Below are 17,542 nucleotides of genomic sequence, written 5' to 3' on the forward strand. Positions count from 1 at the left end.
CTGTTCCGCTTCAGGTTCGCCTACGTCCTGGTCTTTTCTCATCTGACCCCCGACGTGCAACCATGAAAACCCAGTTTGGTTTATGAATACCTTCCAAGAGGAAAGGATGTATCTGAGGACACCGGTGCTTTCAAGGGAGACATTTAGTCTATAAGACAACTAACAGACGCCATTAGAAGAGCAGCGATCGGCCAACTACCTCCTCTTTCAACAGATGACATGACTTATACCCATAGGATAATCCCAGAAAACTGTGTGAAATGTGGGTGAAATGTCTTTTAACTGTACAAATTCGTGAAATGTCAATCAATTGATATATATATGAATGTGCACATAATGATTGAAATTTATTTAAAGAAAGGTTTTTTTTTTTTTTAAAAAAGGCCACTCTGAGTGGCAGGGCGAGTTCAGGATGAATAGGACACAGATTTCAAAATCCAAACAAATCAAAAACACCAGTGGAAGAATTAACACATTATAATGATTAACAAAATATTATTATAATTTTTTTTCTTTTTAAATATTTGCTGTGACTGGAAATTACAACTTATAATATCATCACAGCCGTTGGTAAGAAGGCATGAGGCTTCATCTCTGCAGAAGAGTTCACTTTTGCCAACAAGCGCTTACGAAATAGACTAATTGTACGTCGTCTCCGGTCTCTGCCCGCCTATAAGATACAGAACCCCCTCTCACTGGCTAACCCACTCAATCTGCAATGTACCTGAAAAACCTGGAACAATTATTATCTAGTTTGACGATACGGTACAACTCCCACTGGGAGCAACTTGTCAACATTTACTGCGTTTCCTATATTGAAAAAAAAAACAAAAAAAACAAATAACAACACTTTAGAATAGAAGTGAAGCGTATCATTAGAGTTAACAAAAGTGTTTGAATGAGCTAACTTGAACAAAAAATTAGGTCAATTCAACACACACACACACACACACACACGGGTTGAGCGATCGCCTCCTCGAAGAAAAGCGAAAAGCCCAAGATTCAATGCCAACCTGTACGCATTTTTCCTATTTGTGTTTGCTAACATAGTTCCAGATCTTATTGCATGCTACGCTTAGGGGTGCCAAGTAAATATCCTATGACCTTAGCTCTCAAGGAATTTAACGGTGCGGCTGGACGTTTTTCCAAGTTCCTTTTCAGGCGCACAAACTCCAGGCACCTCAAAAGACACAGCCACATGTCACCCTATTCCCTGTGGACGAGGCACAGCAGTGTTCCTCCAGTACGCTACCGCTCTGACAAGTCCGTCTAAGACACAGAGTCTTTATTACCCACTGGTGGGCACCCACCGTTTGTGACCAAATTACGGAGCAGTTTACGTCGACCGGCTTGATAGTCCTCCTCGTCGACGTTCACCAACAGTTTTATAGCCTCGTGGCCCACGGCCTGTTTTAGGGAATCTGTGATAAACACCCCTTTGAGCGCTTCTAGCAATGATCCGTTGATGTAGTCCCTCCAGAAGGCGTCCAAGTAGGTGAGCTCGGAGAACTTGATGTCGCAGATGATGGAGCCCAAGTCTCGGGACTTCAGGATAGTGTTGGCCTGGTTGAAGCGCTCGAACTGTCGCTCCACCGCCTCTTGCTTGTTGGAAAAGACGTTGCCCTGCAGCGCCGACTCGTGCTGGCAGTATTCAGCACGAACACGGAGGCGGATGTCTGAAAAATAAGCAAAAAAGAATGTTATGGATTTGGAGTGGACTCTGCAGACTGGAACTAAAAGGAAAGTTAAATAATAAAAACAAAAAAAAAGTTGCAGTCAGTGCGACAGGGGGTTGGTTTACTCCATTTAAGTGTATATTAGGCAAATGGGACGTTTCAACTTCACACTTCAAACAACGCAGATCTAACAACCGTTCAAATGGATTTACCTTCGAAAGATGTATTTAAGAACATAAAGCTTAATTTGCACAGGGCTAGTTTTACCTGGGGACCTCCGATAATTCATAATAATCACCTTATGTGATCTTAATCCCGTGTGAATCGTCCATGTCTGTGATTCATACCATAATTCTCGTAGCACACGGGTCCTCTGATAAAAACTAATCCAGTGGAAATTGACTTCTCTGTGATTTAGGGATGAGTTTTTTACTTTTCAAGGCTTTTGTTTGATTTGCAGCTTTTTTTCCACCTCTTGTCTCTTAATAATTATGAAGGATGGTGCTATAAGTCAACGTTTGGACAGATGTTAGAGCGCAAATGTCGCTAAATGATTCACTCTAGACGGATGAAATTATTAAATCAATCATTAATGTGTTCATCTGTAAAGGTGGAGCTGATTTAACTACCAGATCCTTGGTAATTTGTTCCCTGGGATAAATAGTAATAGTATCAAAAAAAATATATTGTTATCATCCATTAGGATTTGCACATTAATTACAACTCCCTCTGACACACAGTGGGATGAGATGGAAAGTAGCAGAGCCATAAAAACAGAGTTTGTGAATGTACCACATATACGGGGTAATATTTGAATCACAGGACGTCCTCAGGTAAAACTAATCCCTTGCGAATAGGGCTCATGTCAGTGATTTGTAAAGAAAAAACCATAATTCTCGTAACACAGAGTTCCTCTGATAAAACTAATCCAGTGCGAATCGACATCACTGTGATTTAGGTTTGAGGTTTTAATTTTTCAAGACTTTTGTTTGATTTGCAGCTTTTTTTCTGCCTCTTGTCACTTAATAATTATGAAGGATGTGCTATAAGTCAAAGTTTGGACAGATGTTAGAGCGCAAAGTCGAGATATTTCTGAATTATTCGCTCATTTAGACGGATGAAATCATTAAATCAATCATTAATGTGTTCATCTGTAAAGGTGGAGCTGATTTAAATGCTGACAGGTCGTTGGTAATATCTTCCCTGGGATAAAAGGATAAAAAATATATTTTTATCATCCATTATAATTTGTAGAGTATTTAAAAATGTCTCTGACAGGCAGCGGGGTGAGATGGAAAGTAGCAGAGCCGTAACAACAACCTGTAAATTTGAGTAAAACACTGAGTTTGTTTATCCCGTGTGAATGCAGCACATGAAACACAGACGTAGGGGGATAATATCTGAATCACAGGACGTCCTCAGGTAAAAGTAGAAAGAAACGAAAATTATACCACAAATGACCTTCAATAATTCTCGTCGTCTGATAAAACTAATCCAGAGATTTGAGATTTAGGTTTGAGTTTTTCATTTTTCAAGCCTTTTGTTTGATTTGTAGCTTTTTTTCTGCATCTTGTCACTGAAGAATTATGAAGGATGTGCTATAAGTCAAAGTTTGGACAGATGTTAGAGCACAAAGTCGAGATATTTCTGAATTATTGACTCATTTAGACGGATGAAATCAATAAATCAATCATTAATGTGTTCATCTGTAAAGGTGGAGCTGATTTAAATGCTGACAGGTCGTTGCTAATATCCTCCCAGGGATAAATAGTATAAAAAATGTATTTTCATCATCCATTATAATTTGTAGAGTGTTTAAAACTGTCTCTGAAGAATTATGAAGGATGTGCTATAAGTCAAAGTTTGGACAGATGTTAGAGCGCAAAGTCGAGATTATACATTCATTTAGACGGATGAAATTATTAAATCAACCATTAATGGGTTCAAATTTAAATACCACCAGGTTGTTGGTAATTTCTTCCCCGGGAACAGTATTTAAAAAAAATATATTTTTATCATCCATTATAATTTGCACAGTCATTAAGACTCTGACAGGCAGCGAGACGGAAAGTAGCAGAGCGTGAATGCGCCACATGAAACACAGACGTAGGAGGGGGTCAGTTCTAAATCACAGGACTTCCCACGTAAAACTAAATCCTGTGTGAATAAGGCTACAGTTGTATTTGAGGATAAATTCAGAGGTCAATTCTCAGAAAGAATGACTTACTAACGACACGTTAACTGTTCAGCTGCGCAGAGATTTCATCTTTCTTTCGTCCTGTTTACTGAAACCAAGTGTGCCTCTAAAATAACGTTAAAGAGATCATCTTACGGGAAAAACTTCACCAGCTATACACCCCAGTTACCGAAGACACGTGGACTAAAAATAAATGATGATCCCCCTCTCTGTGTTGCAATTCGTACCACACGTTTGCTTCTCTCGGCAGTCGACTGAGGAATGACTTCTCTTCCGTTTGTGGTTGGGCACGCGAGGAGCCGGTTTCGTTCGGGGAGGGCCGACGTGAGCTCCCGACGGGGAGCAACAAATGACTGGCCGTGGACCTGCAGCGATTAGTTTTTAAAAATTAATATTCTAGTGCATCGCACTGAAATGACAGAGCAAACGCATGCACGTACAAGCACAAAAAAAACGCACCTGTTCTTCTGTGAGGTGCAGCATCCTTACGCTGTAACGAACCTCTCGGGGAAATGTAACGCACTGATGTCTCCTCCAGGTACTTGTCAACAGGGTCTGGGCAAACTGAAAAAGAAATTATTTAATATGGTTACACAAACTGCAGAGACTTATATTTGAGACACAATACCAGTAATTAGTGTGATACTATGATATTTTAAATGCAGCTTAAAATACAGGTTGTATATTTGTGCATCAAATGACAGTGATGATTCAATGGACAAATTGACAATATTAAATATAATTTATTGCACTTGTACATGAAAAGTGGTGGCCCAAAACTTTTTCTTTTAAAATTGTAAAACTGTATTGAAAGAAAAAAAATATTGCATGATGTTCCCATGTCGATATTTTCCCCCACCACTAGCAGAAGCCGTAACAGTCAGTGTGTTTTTTTTGCCAGTAGGCGACATCTGGTGCTTAAAAAGGAAGCCAACACTCACCAGCATGTTGTTAGGTTTGAGTTTGAAAAAACACACACAACAACAGATCATGTTTGTATTAAAGCCACATACATGTAACACATAGGTTCTTTCTCCTAAACAACAAAAGCCACAACCGACCGCGCTTAGTTTAAGTTCCATGGTGGAGACATAAAAACTTCTTCAACAACCATTTTTTTCCCCGTTCCGAAGACGAAGCGTTGATGAGCTAAAATGAATATCTGATGATCGAAGCTGTAGCGAAATGTTAATGACATGGGATTATAATTTTATTTGAATATTGTACATTCTTTCAAACTGTGCAGCCCGTCGATGGACTGGATGATCTCAGCTGACAGTAGTCTACCAAAACTAACCATGCACCTTAAGCCCTGCAGCTACATAATGGGTGTAAGAATACGTCATTTGAAAGTGCATCATCCTGCTATTAATGCAGCCTCCATCACAGTCAGTAAAACTAACTGTGAGGTTAAAGAAGTCTCATCTACGTACTTTACACGTTGCCATTTTTGCACTGCGCGACTTTTACTGGCACATGTGTACAGCAGAGTGTGTAATGAACTAAAATAATCCATAAATGTAGATTACGAGAACGAATCCCTCTTGTCTGTAAATCCAAAGATAAAGTAAACCGTTCAAGCTGCAACCTTAGAATTTAAGACTTTAAACGTTATTTTGCTTCTATACGTTGCACCTGAATTACCACAGAAATACCCATGACAGTTATCTAAGGAGTATGCGTTAAAAACTTTAACTTTATCTGCACTATAGTTGTTGTTTTCTAAGTGTATGTTAATATGACCCCAGGAAGAACAGTCGCTGCTGAGGCTAATGGGGATCAGAAATAAAGAAACTAAGAAAAAAGCCATTGCGCTGCTTTTAAATATGAATAAATGCTGTTTTTCCACCACAGCAAAAGAAAAAGGTTTTGTAGTTTAACTTGAGCTACGTTACCTCTTTATCTATCTACCTTATAAATTAGGGAAGGACAGCACAGCAGGCTGATCTCAAACTCTGGAAAGTGATTTGTAGAGTTGCACAACTGCTAAAACTAAAACTACGAGGAAGATAAAAATGAATAAAATGTGACTAAGTCTAATAACTATTTTCATCTGAAGACCAAGACTAGATCAAAAACGGCTGTCGAAGTGAAGCAGTAAACACGCTGCAAGAGACCGGCCTCCTCTGTGTTTTCCCATAATAGGAGAATATATTTCTGCGGCCGATGGTGATTTCTGGTCTGTGTGCAAACCGCGATGACGGCGCTTTTACTCACCGGCCTGCCGCTTCCTGAGTGTGACATAAGGCAAAAGGTCGTGGCGGGTGATAATCCTCAGAAGCTGGAGAACGTGCCGGAAGTTGGTCTCGTCGCAGCGCCCCTGGCGCTCCAGCGCCAGCAGGAAATCCCTCCCGCTCCTGATGCCGCCGCGCTCGTACTCGTCAATCACGTCGACGAACAGGAACGACAGCACCCGGACGTCCCGGTGCGTCAGCTGGGCCCCGACGATGTCGAACATGCGATGCAGCGAGTACAGGCCGTGGGAGTTGTCCACTGCCTCCTCGGGCCACGGCTCAAAGGCCCCATCTCTTTTGGACAAGCCGGAGCTGGCGGAGGAGGCCGAGACGTTCGTGCTGGCAGCTTCCCTGCTGGCCGCCGAAGCCGAAGTCGCAGCCGCCGCCGTCGTCGTCGTCGTGCTGGAGCAGCCCGGCCTGCCCGTCAGAGCCCGGTGGTCGAGGTGTCCGTTGTTGCCGCTGCTCTGACTCAAGTCCAGCTGATTGTCTTGGATGTGGGGCCGGGCCTGCTGGGCAGAGTTCTGGGGGGCGAGCTGGGGAGGAATGACAGCGTTGGGGAGCTGTGGTTGTTGTGATGTCATCTCAGGGGCCAGCAGTGACGAGGGGGGGGCGCTTGAATCCCTGCGGCTCCTCCTGTTTTCTTACGATCCAACCGAACAGCTACGTACAGAGGGAGATGAAATAAAGCAGGAAAAATTGTAAATCGTGATATTCATCAAATTATATTGCGAACAACTAAATAGAGAAAGTAAGAGCATTTCCACATGTAAAATGGAAACTCAAGGGACTGAGAGTGAACAGCTGTGCAGCCTTAAGAAAACCACTAAGCAGTGAGGCTAACCGGGGAAAAAAAGGCTTCAATTTGCTAAAGAGCATAAAGTCTGGACTCTGGAGCAATGGACGAAGGTCTGAAGAGTCCAGATTTACTCTGGTCCAGAGCGATGGGGCATCAGGGTAAGAAGAAGAGAGGCAGATGAAGTGATGCCCCCATCATGCCTTGTGTCTACTGTACCAGGCCTGTGAAAATACACACCACAAGGTGCACACATACAGAAAATTTTGTTGTAAAATGGCTCAGACAGCAACGCATAAGGCACAAGTCTAAAAACAGTACAAAAATTAATTAATTAATTAAAGACACATAAGCTTAGACCGGGCTCCAAAAGGCCTTTTTTTGTAATTGGTTAATTTAGTAAATCTGAATTTAAATTTTTAACATTCACTCAATTTAATAGCTTGTTTATACATTTTTCTAATGTTATAGATTTGCCTGTAAATTGAGATTTCCCAGTGTTAGATTCACTACCTATAAAGTATCTACCTGGTTGTTTGGCTCTTGTAGTGGACTCTCTGAAAATTATGACAGGTCTGATTTTAATTTCTATTTAATAAAACGTTGCTGCCACTATCCATCTATCTAACACGGCCAGATTTAGTGCCAGCTACACTTGACCCCGTGTTAATGGTCCATTGCAAACAGTAAACAACGTCCAGTTCTTTAAAGTGCTAATGAGGAGACAGAGAGGAGTGATTACATCAGCGTGTAGCCATGAAAACAACCACTGTCAGTCCAGGGGCCGTCTGGACTAAAAAAAAAAAAACCCGAGGCTGGGAAATGAATGTCTGCAGGGAACTGGAGGTTTATGTAAAACCGAAAATAAATACCGTTCCTGCTGCAGAACAAACAAGCGCAAAACAGACAGACGCAACAATCTGCTTCCAATTTGTCAGAGAGTTCGTTAGCTCCGAGGCTAACGACGTGTAACCAGACGTGAACATTCATGCAAGATGCTGCTACACAACATTATGAATATTCCTTAACCAGAAAGACCACCGAGGGTTTTTTTTTTTTTTTTAACTGCATTTATGTAACCTGTGCACGATCTGCGCATTTGTTTGTTGTGACTGCTCCTCCTCGCTACATCCAGTGTGTAGCAGCGTCACCCATGTACACAAACACAAACACCGACAAGACGAGCAGGGCGACAAAAAGAATAAACCAACCAACCAAACAAACAAACAAACAAACAAAACCAGAACCCGTACCTTACCGTTTCTATGGTTTGGATAATCCCGACACCATCAAAGTTGGAGAGGAGGCTAGCGCTAAGTTAGCTCCCCACTGTCTGGTAGCAAAGCCTCCTCCTCCTCCTCCAGGACAGAAACCACGTTTTTTTATTTATCTCCGTCTGGTTTCTTGGGTCGACAACACACGGAGGGCGACAGTCTGTCGATGGGAGCCGCCGCTTCGTTCCGGGTCAGATATAAAGCTCGGTTTGGTTGTTTTTTTGGGTCCCCAGGCACACACACCATGGGGGGAAAACAAGCAAACAATTTTTCGTTCTTCAGCTAAAATGAAAGAACTTCCGGTTCACGGGACGGTCCACTTCCGGTGTCGAGCTAACGAGTCCAAAATACGTTCACTTCGCAATAAAAAGAAAACAAAAAGTCACTCACGCTAATATTTTAAATAATATATTATTTAAAAATTCACTGTGTGTGTCTATATTTTTACTTTTTGTTGTTTATTTTAATTATTTAATTGTTTTTGGTTATCTATCTATCTATCTATCTATCTATCTATCTATCTATCTATCTATCTATCTATCTATCTATCTATCTCCACCAAAAAAGGTCACATATATATATATATATATAATTGGAGTCGAGTCTAGACTAGATTTACTTCCATCTAGTGTCGCATTCATTTTTCACCAAGATCTCGTATTGATGATGTGACAGTCTGACCAATGTGCAAAAGCCTTTTCCAGCACATCACAAAGATTCTCAATGGGGTTCAGGTCTGGAAATGATGCCTCATGCTCCTGAACCACTCATTTCGTTATTTGAGTCCAATGAACGCTGCCATTGTCGTCTTGAAAAATATGTCCGTAACCATTAGGCAACAAAAAAATAAAATCCATTGATAGAATAACTTGGTCATTTGGTATATTCAGGTAGTCACCTGACCTCTTTCTTTGGGTATCGTGTTGTTGAACCTGGACCTGAACCACTGCAGCAACCCCAGATCATAGCGCTGGCCCCACAGGCTGGTACAGTAGATACTAGGCATGATTATGGGCATCACTTTATCTCCCTCTCCTCTTTTCCATCACTCTGGACCAGAGTAAATCTGGACTCATCAGACCACATAACCTTCTTCCATTGCTCCAGAGTCCAAACTTTATGCTCCCTAGCAAACTGAAACCTTTCTTTTTTTTCCGGTTAGCCGCACTGACTAGTGGTTTTCTTAAGGCTGCACAGCTGCTCAGACCCAATCACGTTGGTTTCCTTCACATTGTACATGTGGAAATGCTCTTACTTTCATATTCATGAAATCTGAGTTGTACCAGTGTTTCTCTTCTATTTTCCCCACTATCCTTCCAGTTTTTATAATGCATTGGACAGTTCTTAACCCAATTTTAGTAGCTTCTGCTTCAATCCCATTAGATGTTTTCTCTGATTAATGCATGCCAATGATTTGACCCTTCTCAAACATCTTTTCCACGACTACGGGACGTGTCTTTCCACAGAAATCTATCGACACAACACATTACTATTACAGAGAACTGGTGGGTTTTTATTAAACAAGATGTTCCCACTCTGTCATCTACATGCATGAAATACTGAATCATGTGTTCAATATAGCTACAGATCATTTCCCCATTAACAACATGACTACGGCATAGCTTTCAAATGCCACAGTGAGCGCATGGTGCGGTGTCACACTGCAAGCAACAGTAAAAAAGATCACCATGCTGTTCTCTTGCACATGCTGGTCAGCGGAGAGTCGTAAATCAGGCCTAACAAATCAAAAAGTGAACTTTTAGAATCATTTAATATCCTTTGTTAAACAGAACTGACATAATCTACACAAGCTGAATTATTTACATCTTATTAAAAAATATGTGGAAAATCATGAAGTTTCTGATGGATTTCAATAAATCATTAGTGAGAGTTGAGCGACACTAAGCATTATTTTGGAAATAATGTGTTAAAGTTTATTGTTTTCGTGAATGGAGCACGCTGTGGCTGCCCAGTGCTGTCACACCAGCTTCGCCAAAGATGGAAAAAGACAGGAGGGGGATATCCTTATCTGCTAGTGCCATGAAATTCAAGACGGTGACCCATGATGCACGCGCACCGGCTCACAGACTGCGCACACACACACACACTCACACAGGACTGAATGCACATATGCACGAGCAAAGAGAAAGCGGAACATACACACAGCCTTAATATAGATGGACATTTACACTGAGGCGCATACACACAGCATAGCGAGCATACGCACAGTTATTCTTGGGAGGCTGCGCTCTGTGCACACACTTAACCTCCAGTAAAGCTGTGGCAGGAGACAAAGGTAAGAACGATGAGTCAAATGTCAGTTTATCTGTAATCTGCACCGTCTATTTTATAAGAATGATTCGTGTGTTTGTTGCACCAATGTTTCTTTTCAACTTTAAGTTAATGAATGTACTTTGTCTGAGCACATGTCTTGATTATCAGCTGCACGAAGTCTGGAGGACAGCAGCATGCTCATAGATATATACATATACAGGGTGTATGGATCAGTCATTAGTGGATTTTATTTCAAAATCCATTGACTATGAGGCATCTGCAATTAAATATTTAATTTTATTTGCGATTAGATAAGATACGATTAAGCTTTTCCAGCAGCATGGTGAGAGAAATAAATTAAAAAAAAAGAATAAAGTAAGACAAGAAAAAATATATTAGAGTAAATGTATAAGAAGCATAGCAACAATTTAAGAAGAATAAGTTTATTATCATTATTATTGGCCGGTGAAAAATAACAGAACACAGTTTGGCAGCTCTTTGGTTCGGGAGCAATAAAAATAGAAAATACAGCAGCATAAAGATAAAAAATTATAGCAGCTATACACAATTTAACACAATAAGAGCACACAGTAGCACACGAATGAATGCAATTGGTACAGTTAAACAATTGTGCAATTTTAAGGCACAAAAACTATTTACAGACTGTATAACGTTGGAGTGAGTAATTAAGTACTGACATTAATAATATACATAATGACATGATTACAAAAAAAACAAACAAATACAGCACGAAAAATGACAGTAGAATAAGTAGAATAATTAAAAAAATAAATAAAATAAAATAAAAAAACAAACAGATGTATTTTCCTGACCTGTGTTCTCTGGTTGTAAATGAAACTCAGCAGCACTTTCACCTTTTTCAGACTTTATCCAACTTTTTATGAAACAATTTGCATCCGTCCGCTTCTTCAGGGTTTATATTGTTTTTCGGCTAAATCTGAATTAAACACAAACCGGAATGCTGCACAGCTACACACTCTTGTATCGCACATACAGCTGCTTTAATCCCAAACAGCTGCACACGCACGCGCGCGCGCTCCCTCTCTCTACATGAGGGGGCGGGGCTTCACGGAGACACGTTTATTTGACTCCTGCCGGTTTTTTATCCAATCAGAAAGCGCCCAGTTGTGTAGCCGTGGTTACGGGAGCAGTTGCATTATGGGATGTGCAGATGGCAGCCTCCAGTGAAGGAATTCATGTCAACAGAGGATTTTTCTTGGTCCATTATTCAGGGAGCTACGGATGAATTCAGGCATTTTGGAGGAGAAAACCAACCATGTGTGTATTGTTGATGATTTCATTTCGCTTTTAAGCGTCAAAGGCTCAGCGTTAGTTTCTTTGTCAGGTCTTTTTGTTTGCATACATCAGCACATATAGTGTCAAAATCAGGTCAACAGCAGAAGGACAGTGGAATAAAATGCTGACAGTATTAAATGTGAATGTTTCCTGTGAGGAATTAAAGGAATAGTCAGAGTTTTACCATGAATTTCTGAATTAATTAATGAAATATGTATAATTACTGATGCTATTGTAGTTAAGTCTTAATACCTTTCACAGACTTTAGAGTAACATTAGCAAAAATTAAAAGTATTATCTGACCTAAGTGATGTTAATAGCAAAGAGAGGAGTTGTAATCTGCTCTAAATAATAAGACGCTTTGATTTCTGCATGTAGCGTGAGTGAGGCTTGATTTAAAGTTAAACAACTTAACAAGAAAGCTGTGAATTGGTTTTGTAGATTTGCTAGTTGTCTCAGTCGATCTATAACTAAATGCTCAGGAGAAAGTTATCCAAGAAAGCCGAACTGAAACAAAGGCGACTGGACTCAGAGATTCTCCTGAAGACGTTTCGTCTCTCGTCCAGGTATCGAGTGTGGAGTTGGCGTTTAAACAGGAACATCAGAAACTCTCAAGACCAGTTACTTACCTGTAGCAGGAGGAAGCTGCTTAGATCCTGTTTTATTGATTGATTGATTGATTGATTGATTGATTGGTTCTCAAATGAGGGAGTTGAGGAAGACAGACGCCTCAAAATTGATCTGGGATGAGAGGCTAAATGTAATTAAGGAACTATATAAATCAAGTTGTCCTTGTTTTGGAGATACCTAGATGAATGAGACATGTTGAGGAGAAAGGCAGGACCTCCGGGAAACAGATTTAGGCGTTTGCTCAAGGCACCTAAGCCACGAATATAGAGGATATTGAACATGTGACTTAACCACTGTCCCACAGTTTCCTGTGTATTTGAGCCTAAAACCCACAAAATGTGCAGAGATCAGCTGTGACTCATCAGAGAGTGGACATGGGCCTTCTGAGGGCGTCCTGTGGTGTCTGGTGACAGGATGATGTCAGTGGGGGCCTGTGGGTTGAGGGGGGGGGGCGTCTGTGGATCATCCCACAGATACTTGATCAGTTGGTTGTAGACTTTTCTCCAAGTCTGTTTAATTTGCTGCAGATATGTGTGGAAAAAAAATGTGCAAACAGTGAAAACGCTTTAATTATTTAATTATTATTTTAGCATCATTGTTGCTTGAACATGTAATAAATACCTGTTGGATGCACATTTACCTTTTTAAAATCTTTGCATTCTCTACAGTGTCTATTTTGAGTCGCTAACCTCTTGTGCATCCAAAACAGTTGTGACTCATCAGAGAATGGACATGAGGGCGACCTGTGGTTTTCATGGTAACGGGATGTTGATCAGTTTGGGATCTAGTGAATTTGGAGGCCAGGTCAACACCTTGTTCTGTTTTTTCTTTTTGAGTTGTTCCTAAACCATTTCTGTGTACTGCATCCTGGGGGATGGCTGCTGCCATCAAGGAGTGTCATTGCTATGGGGTGGGGGGTCTGGTCTGGTCTAGTCTGGTCTAGGTGGGTGCTACATGTCTGAGTAACATCCACATCAATGAATATCAGGCCCAAAAGTTTCCCAGCAGGACAATGAATTGTCACATGATGGTTCAATGTTATTCACTTCTCCCGTCATAATGTTGTGGCTGATCAGTTTATGTCTATATACGTTTCATTATTTTCACTATTTAAGTGATTATATCATTTATTGACGTGTTTCCATTTTTATTTTTGACTTTTCTAGGCTTGAGATTGAAAGGAGATCGATAAAACACCACCTCCACCTCATCCTCCCAGCGTCCCTTTGGTTCCCGCATCCTCCAAATTAAGCTTAATACAGCCACGACCGCCGTCATGCCTGGTGAGGATAAACCCCCCCAACAGGGCCGCCAGAGGAAGAAGAACAAAAAGTCCCGCTCCAAGGCGAAGAGCCCCGGCGAGAGCCCCAGCACCCGCCTGAGGGGCACGTTGGACGGTCAGGATGACCTGGCCTTGCCGCCAGTGCTCCAGCCTCCTCCGAAGAAGACCAAGGAGGAGAGGCCGAGGGTGCCGGTGGCTAAACTGGAGGAGGAGTCGTCCGTCGCCATTTGTCTCCAGGTGCTTTTCCCCTACCTGCTGGCTGGCATGGGCATGGTGATGGCCGGCATGGTTCTGGACAACGTGCAGGTGAGTGAGCGCTCATAGTTTTTACTAATCACGTCCAGGGCAGATTTCTTTTTTTGGAAACTGTAGATAGTGGGAACCCCAGGAGAGAAGCTAACTGGGTTCAGATGGTTTATGGTTGTATTGCAGATTGCAGATTATTATAAATTCAGGTCCAGTAACATATGTCCCTTTTCTACAAGTTAATCCATTCCCAATTCCAATCGAAGACTAGATATTCATCATATTATTTTTTTGAAATATGTGGATTTCCTCTATCCTGTTTTTACTAAATCTGCTTCAGAAGTGATGGTAACGTCACTAACGAATGTCTCAGACCAAGATATTACTCGTCCGTTCTTCTTTTCTTTCTTGTTGATTAATTTATTCATTCTCAGTATTACATAAATGTCCGTGAAGCTCCGTTTTTCCCACTTATGTCTTCCCTGTCCTCGCCTGGTCCCTCTTCTGTAAATCATGAGTAAGGGAAAACTGCAGCGACAGCAACTAAAACAAAATAATGAATTGAGGCCACAAAATACTAATTAAATGCAAGATAACAAGATACTGACAAGAGCAGAATAAGAAAAGACACTCACCTTCAACGAGTAATATTTTGCAGGTAACAGCGTTTTACATTTCTCTTGAGTAGGAGCTGCTGTAACGAGTAAAGTAATTTCCCCCTGAGATTTGTGACAAAGTGGGTCTATAGACGCTATTATACTCGAGTATATGTGTATTTCTAATTGTTTGTTTAGTTCATTAGCTGTTAAATTAACACGTAGCCAACCCAGGTCTGTTTGTGTTTGACCTTCTGCTTAGTTGAGATTTCCATCATTTTCAAAACCCGGTTAAACTTGGTTAAACATTGTTGATATTTCAGTTACTTTACTTCATGTTTCTTCATGTAGTTTTACAGATTTATTGAGTTAAGAATATTTCTTCTTAGTTTCTTACCTGTGCAGGAAGTAATCTTGTGAGAGAGAAACCTTTCGCCATTCTGTCTTTTATACACCTTATGATGTCATCAGTGACATCACAGGTGCTACCGTGTTGTAGGAGAAAGGCTGTTGATATTATTATATACAAATATTAGCTATATTCCTCAGGATGGGGAGATAATATGGGATTTTCCAACCTATTATCCTTTGTTTCACCGTGTTTGTTATTTTGTAGGTGGGAGATGTGTGTGGAGGATGGTTCAGCCCTCAGGCAACATACTGAGAGGTGGTTAGGGATGTAATCAGTGGCCTTAGGAGGCCAGAGAGAGAGATGGTCGAGCACAGCGCTACCAGGGCTTGTGCTACATTTTGAGTTATGATGAGGTGATTTAGCCTCAGTTATCTGTTAATATTTATTCTCTATTTTTTCCTGTTTTTGCACATTCCTGCTCACGCTGTAAATGCCTCCTGCTTCATCTAAGACCCTATGGCTGCACCTCTTCGCAGGATTAATGAAGTAATTCTGATTCTGATTAACAGAAACAGGAAAAAAAATAGGTGTTATTGGCCCATGATTACATTTGTTTCTACAAATTAGTATTTCATGGCCTCAGTTTTTCTAGTTTTTCCTTGGATGTCATGTCTGGGGCTTCGTAGGAAACAGATATGGATGAATATGCACTTGTCGGCTCATTGAATCATCTGATCAGGGCTAAACGTTGCTAATTGGTGTTGCTATGCGTTACTGATGTAACGCGTCGTCACACTCTTAATTAGGGGCATTTACAGCCGATGGTTCATTTGAAAGCTGACTTGAAGTGGATACCTGTGAATGTCTCGTGTCTTTACCCCGTGCCAGACGTTCCCTGGGCCGAGGGAAATCAGACACTCCGCTGTCTGCCTTATGATGAGGTGATGGTGCCTCCTTCTTCCTCTCCGTCCTCCGCCAATAAACACACATATGCTTCGTTCGCTTCCAATCCATCTGTTGCTCATCAGTATTTCCTCCACTCTCCAGTCTACTACAATATCTGATCCCACCTCCCCCACCTCCTTGTCTGATGGATTAGTCATGACTTTGGCTGGAAGCTGTGTCCCAAAGAACAGGGGACGTACAAGGACAAGCAGAGTAGTGTATCTGGACGTAAGGAGGATAAAGATGAGAACACTTCACTATCAGAGGCTGGGGGTCGGTACTTCGGAGTAAATGGAGCAGCTTTATTAGGCCGATGGTTTCGGATTCGCTGTCGCCGTCACGGTCATCAAGAAAAACACGCTGCAGAGGACAATTTAAATATACGTATAAAGGTTCGACCAATCACATCCATGTATACCAGCATGGGGACACCTGTGAGTGTGGATGGAGTTTTATTAGCTGTGGTTTCGGTCCTATCTTGGATCAAAACAAATGAGAGACAATAATGACCCAATGGAGGTGAATGGTAAAGATAAGATATATGAATTTCATGCGCAGGCTCTTTGCTTTATAAATTATTTATGGATCTCAGAAGTGATAAGATAAGATATGATAGGGTAAGATAGGGTGCTACAGATGCAAAACATATTTACATCAGGTTTAAGTAGATAACCAAAAAGTTGAAAAACCAATTAGTGTTAAAAGGAAAATGGAAAAATCGTGCAGAAAAATGCATAAAAGATCCAGGCACTTAAATAGGTTTGAAAAAGTAAAAGACTGTATGTAATGTACAGGTGACCTTTGGTGATTGTAACTACAATTACTCTGTTTCACTGTCTCTACACCCTGAAGAAGGCACAAGAAGAAACGTAGTAGCAAAGGCCTTTTACTTTTTCAACCCCACTTTAGTCTGGACCTGGTGTTTTATGCATTTTTCTGCATGATTTTTTTCCATTTTCCTTCAGTCATTAGTTCCCTTTCCAGTGCATCATTGGTTTGAGCGACACCAGTAGCGCTACAGCCATTTTTCTTTTCAATAATAAGTGTTAATTGAAGGTTGAGGTGGGAAGGAGGCTGATTATACATAATGACATGAATGAATATCATGAATGAAGTGATGTGAAGTAATGTGAAGTGACACAGGGATGAGTTGGATGAGACAGATGTAATTTGGCCTTTCTTTGTCCAGGAAAAGAAGCCCTGCAGCAGAGCTAGCATGTTAGCTTATGGGCCTTTTATTTTTAGCAGGTTAAATGCATCATTAATATTAAGGGTGGGGAAAAATATCTCTATGGTAACATATCACAATACTTTTTCTTCCGATACAATATCGATTTTAAAATCAATCTTGAATGACTTCACCTAAAGCACCATAGCTTAGCTGACATTTTGAGACACTTTGGCTTTGAAATGGAAGAAGTAACTAATAAGCTGGACAAAGCGTAGGCGGTTTGCAAACTGTATATCCACTAATCATCTTCAGAATTTAACTTGCATGTAGGGATGTGCCATTGACCATTTTTTAAATTTTTGACTTTATTTGTCCCAGAAGGCAGATTTGTTTCCACTTGACTGTCCACATATTGGTGGCACAGTGGTTCGGTGGTTAGGATCCGCTGATGCCTCCCAGTGAGAAGGTCCAGGTTCGAGTCCAGCTCAGGCCTTTCTGGGTGGTTTGCATGTGTGTGTACTCTCTCTGGCTTCCTTCAGAGACGTGCTCGTTAGG

At 41.1% G+C, this 17,542-nt stretch overlaps 2 protein-coding genes across 3 annotated transcripts in view; one reads left to right on the plus strand and one right to left on the minus strand.

The window, feature by feature from the left end:
- Positions 1–322: 322 nt before the first annotated feature.
- On the minus strand, positions 323–8,442 carry dedd (death effector domain containing). Its single transcript, XM_047567842.1, has 5 exons — positions 8,159–8,442; positions 6,091–6,767; positions 4,333–4,437; positions 4,101–4,238; positions 323–1,676 (listed from the first exon to the last, which is right to left on the minus strand). The coding sequence occupies exons 2-5, from the start codon at positions 6,686–6,688 to the stop codon at positions 1,270–1,272; spliced, it is 1,248 nt and encodes a 415-aa protein (XP_047423798.1). The 5' UTR covers positions 6,689–6,767; positions 8,159–8,442; the 3' UTR covers positions 323–1,269.
- Positions 8,443–10,352: 1,910 nt separating this feature from the next.
- The window catches only part of LOC125018982 (solute carrier family 41 member 3), a 32,119-nt gene continuing 24,929 nt past the window's right edge, over positions 10,353–17,542 (plus strand). The window contains exons 1-2 of one of the 2 annotated variants that reach the window (XM_047603478.1): positions 10,353–10,470; positions 13,562–13,983. In XM_047603478.1, the coding sequence (XP_047459434.1) occupies positions 13,672–13,983 (312 nt within the window). In that variant the 5' untranslated portion in view covers positions 10,353–10,470; positions 13,562–13,671. Of the gene's footprint in view, positions 10,471–11,609; positions 11,748–13,561; positions 13,984–17,542 lie in introns of those variants that run through there. The other variant, XM_047603470.1, reaches the window with a different exon arrangement.

The sequence above is a fragment of the Mugil cephalus genome, chromosome 1 (assembly GCF_022458985.1).
Source record: "Mugil cephalus isolate CIBA_MC_2020 chromosome 1, CIBA_Mcephalus_1.1, whole genome shotgun sequence".
Taxonomy (NCBI): domain Eukaryota; kingdom Metazoa; phylum Chordata; class Actinopteri; order Mugiliformes; family Mugilidae; genus Mugil; species Mugil cephalus.

Bases quoted from the DNA above. Each gene is read 5' to 3' on its own strand.
- dedd (XM_047567842.1), bottom strand. From the start codon at position 6,688: ATGACATCACAACAACCACAGCTCCCCAACGCTGTCATTCCTCCCCAG. The intron at 4,239-4,332 runs GTGCGTTTTTTT...TAATCGCTGCAG, and splicing joins TGCACCTCACAGAAGAACAG to GTCCACGGCCAGTCATTTGT. The intron at 1,677-4,100 runs GTACGAATTGCA...CTTATTTTTCAG, and splicing joins CCGAGAGAAGCAAACGTGTG to ACATCCGCCTCCGTGTTCGT.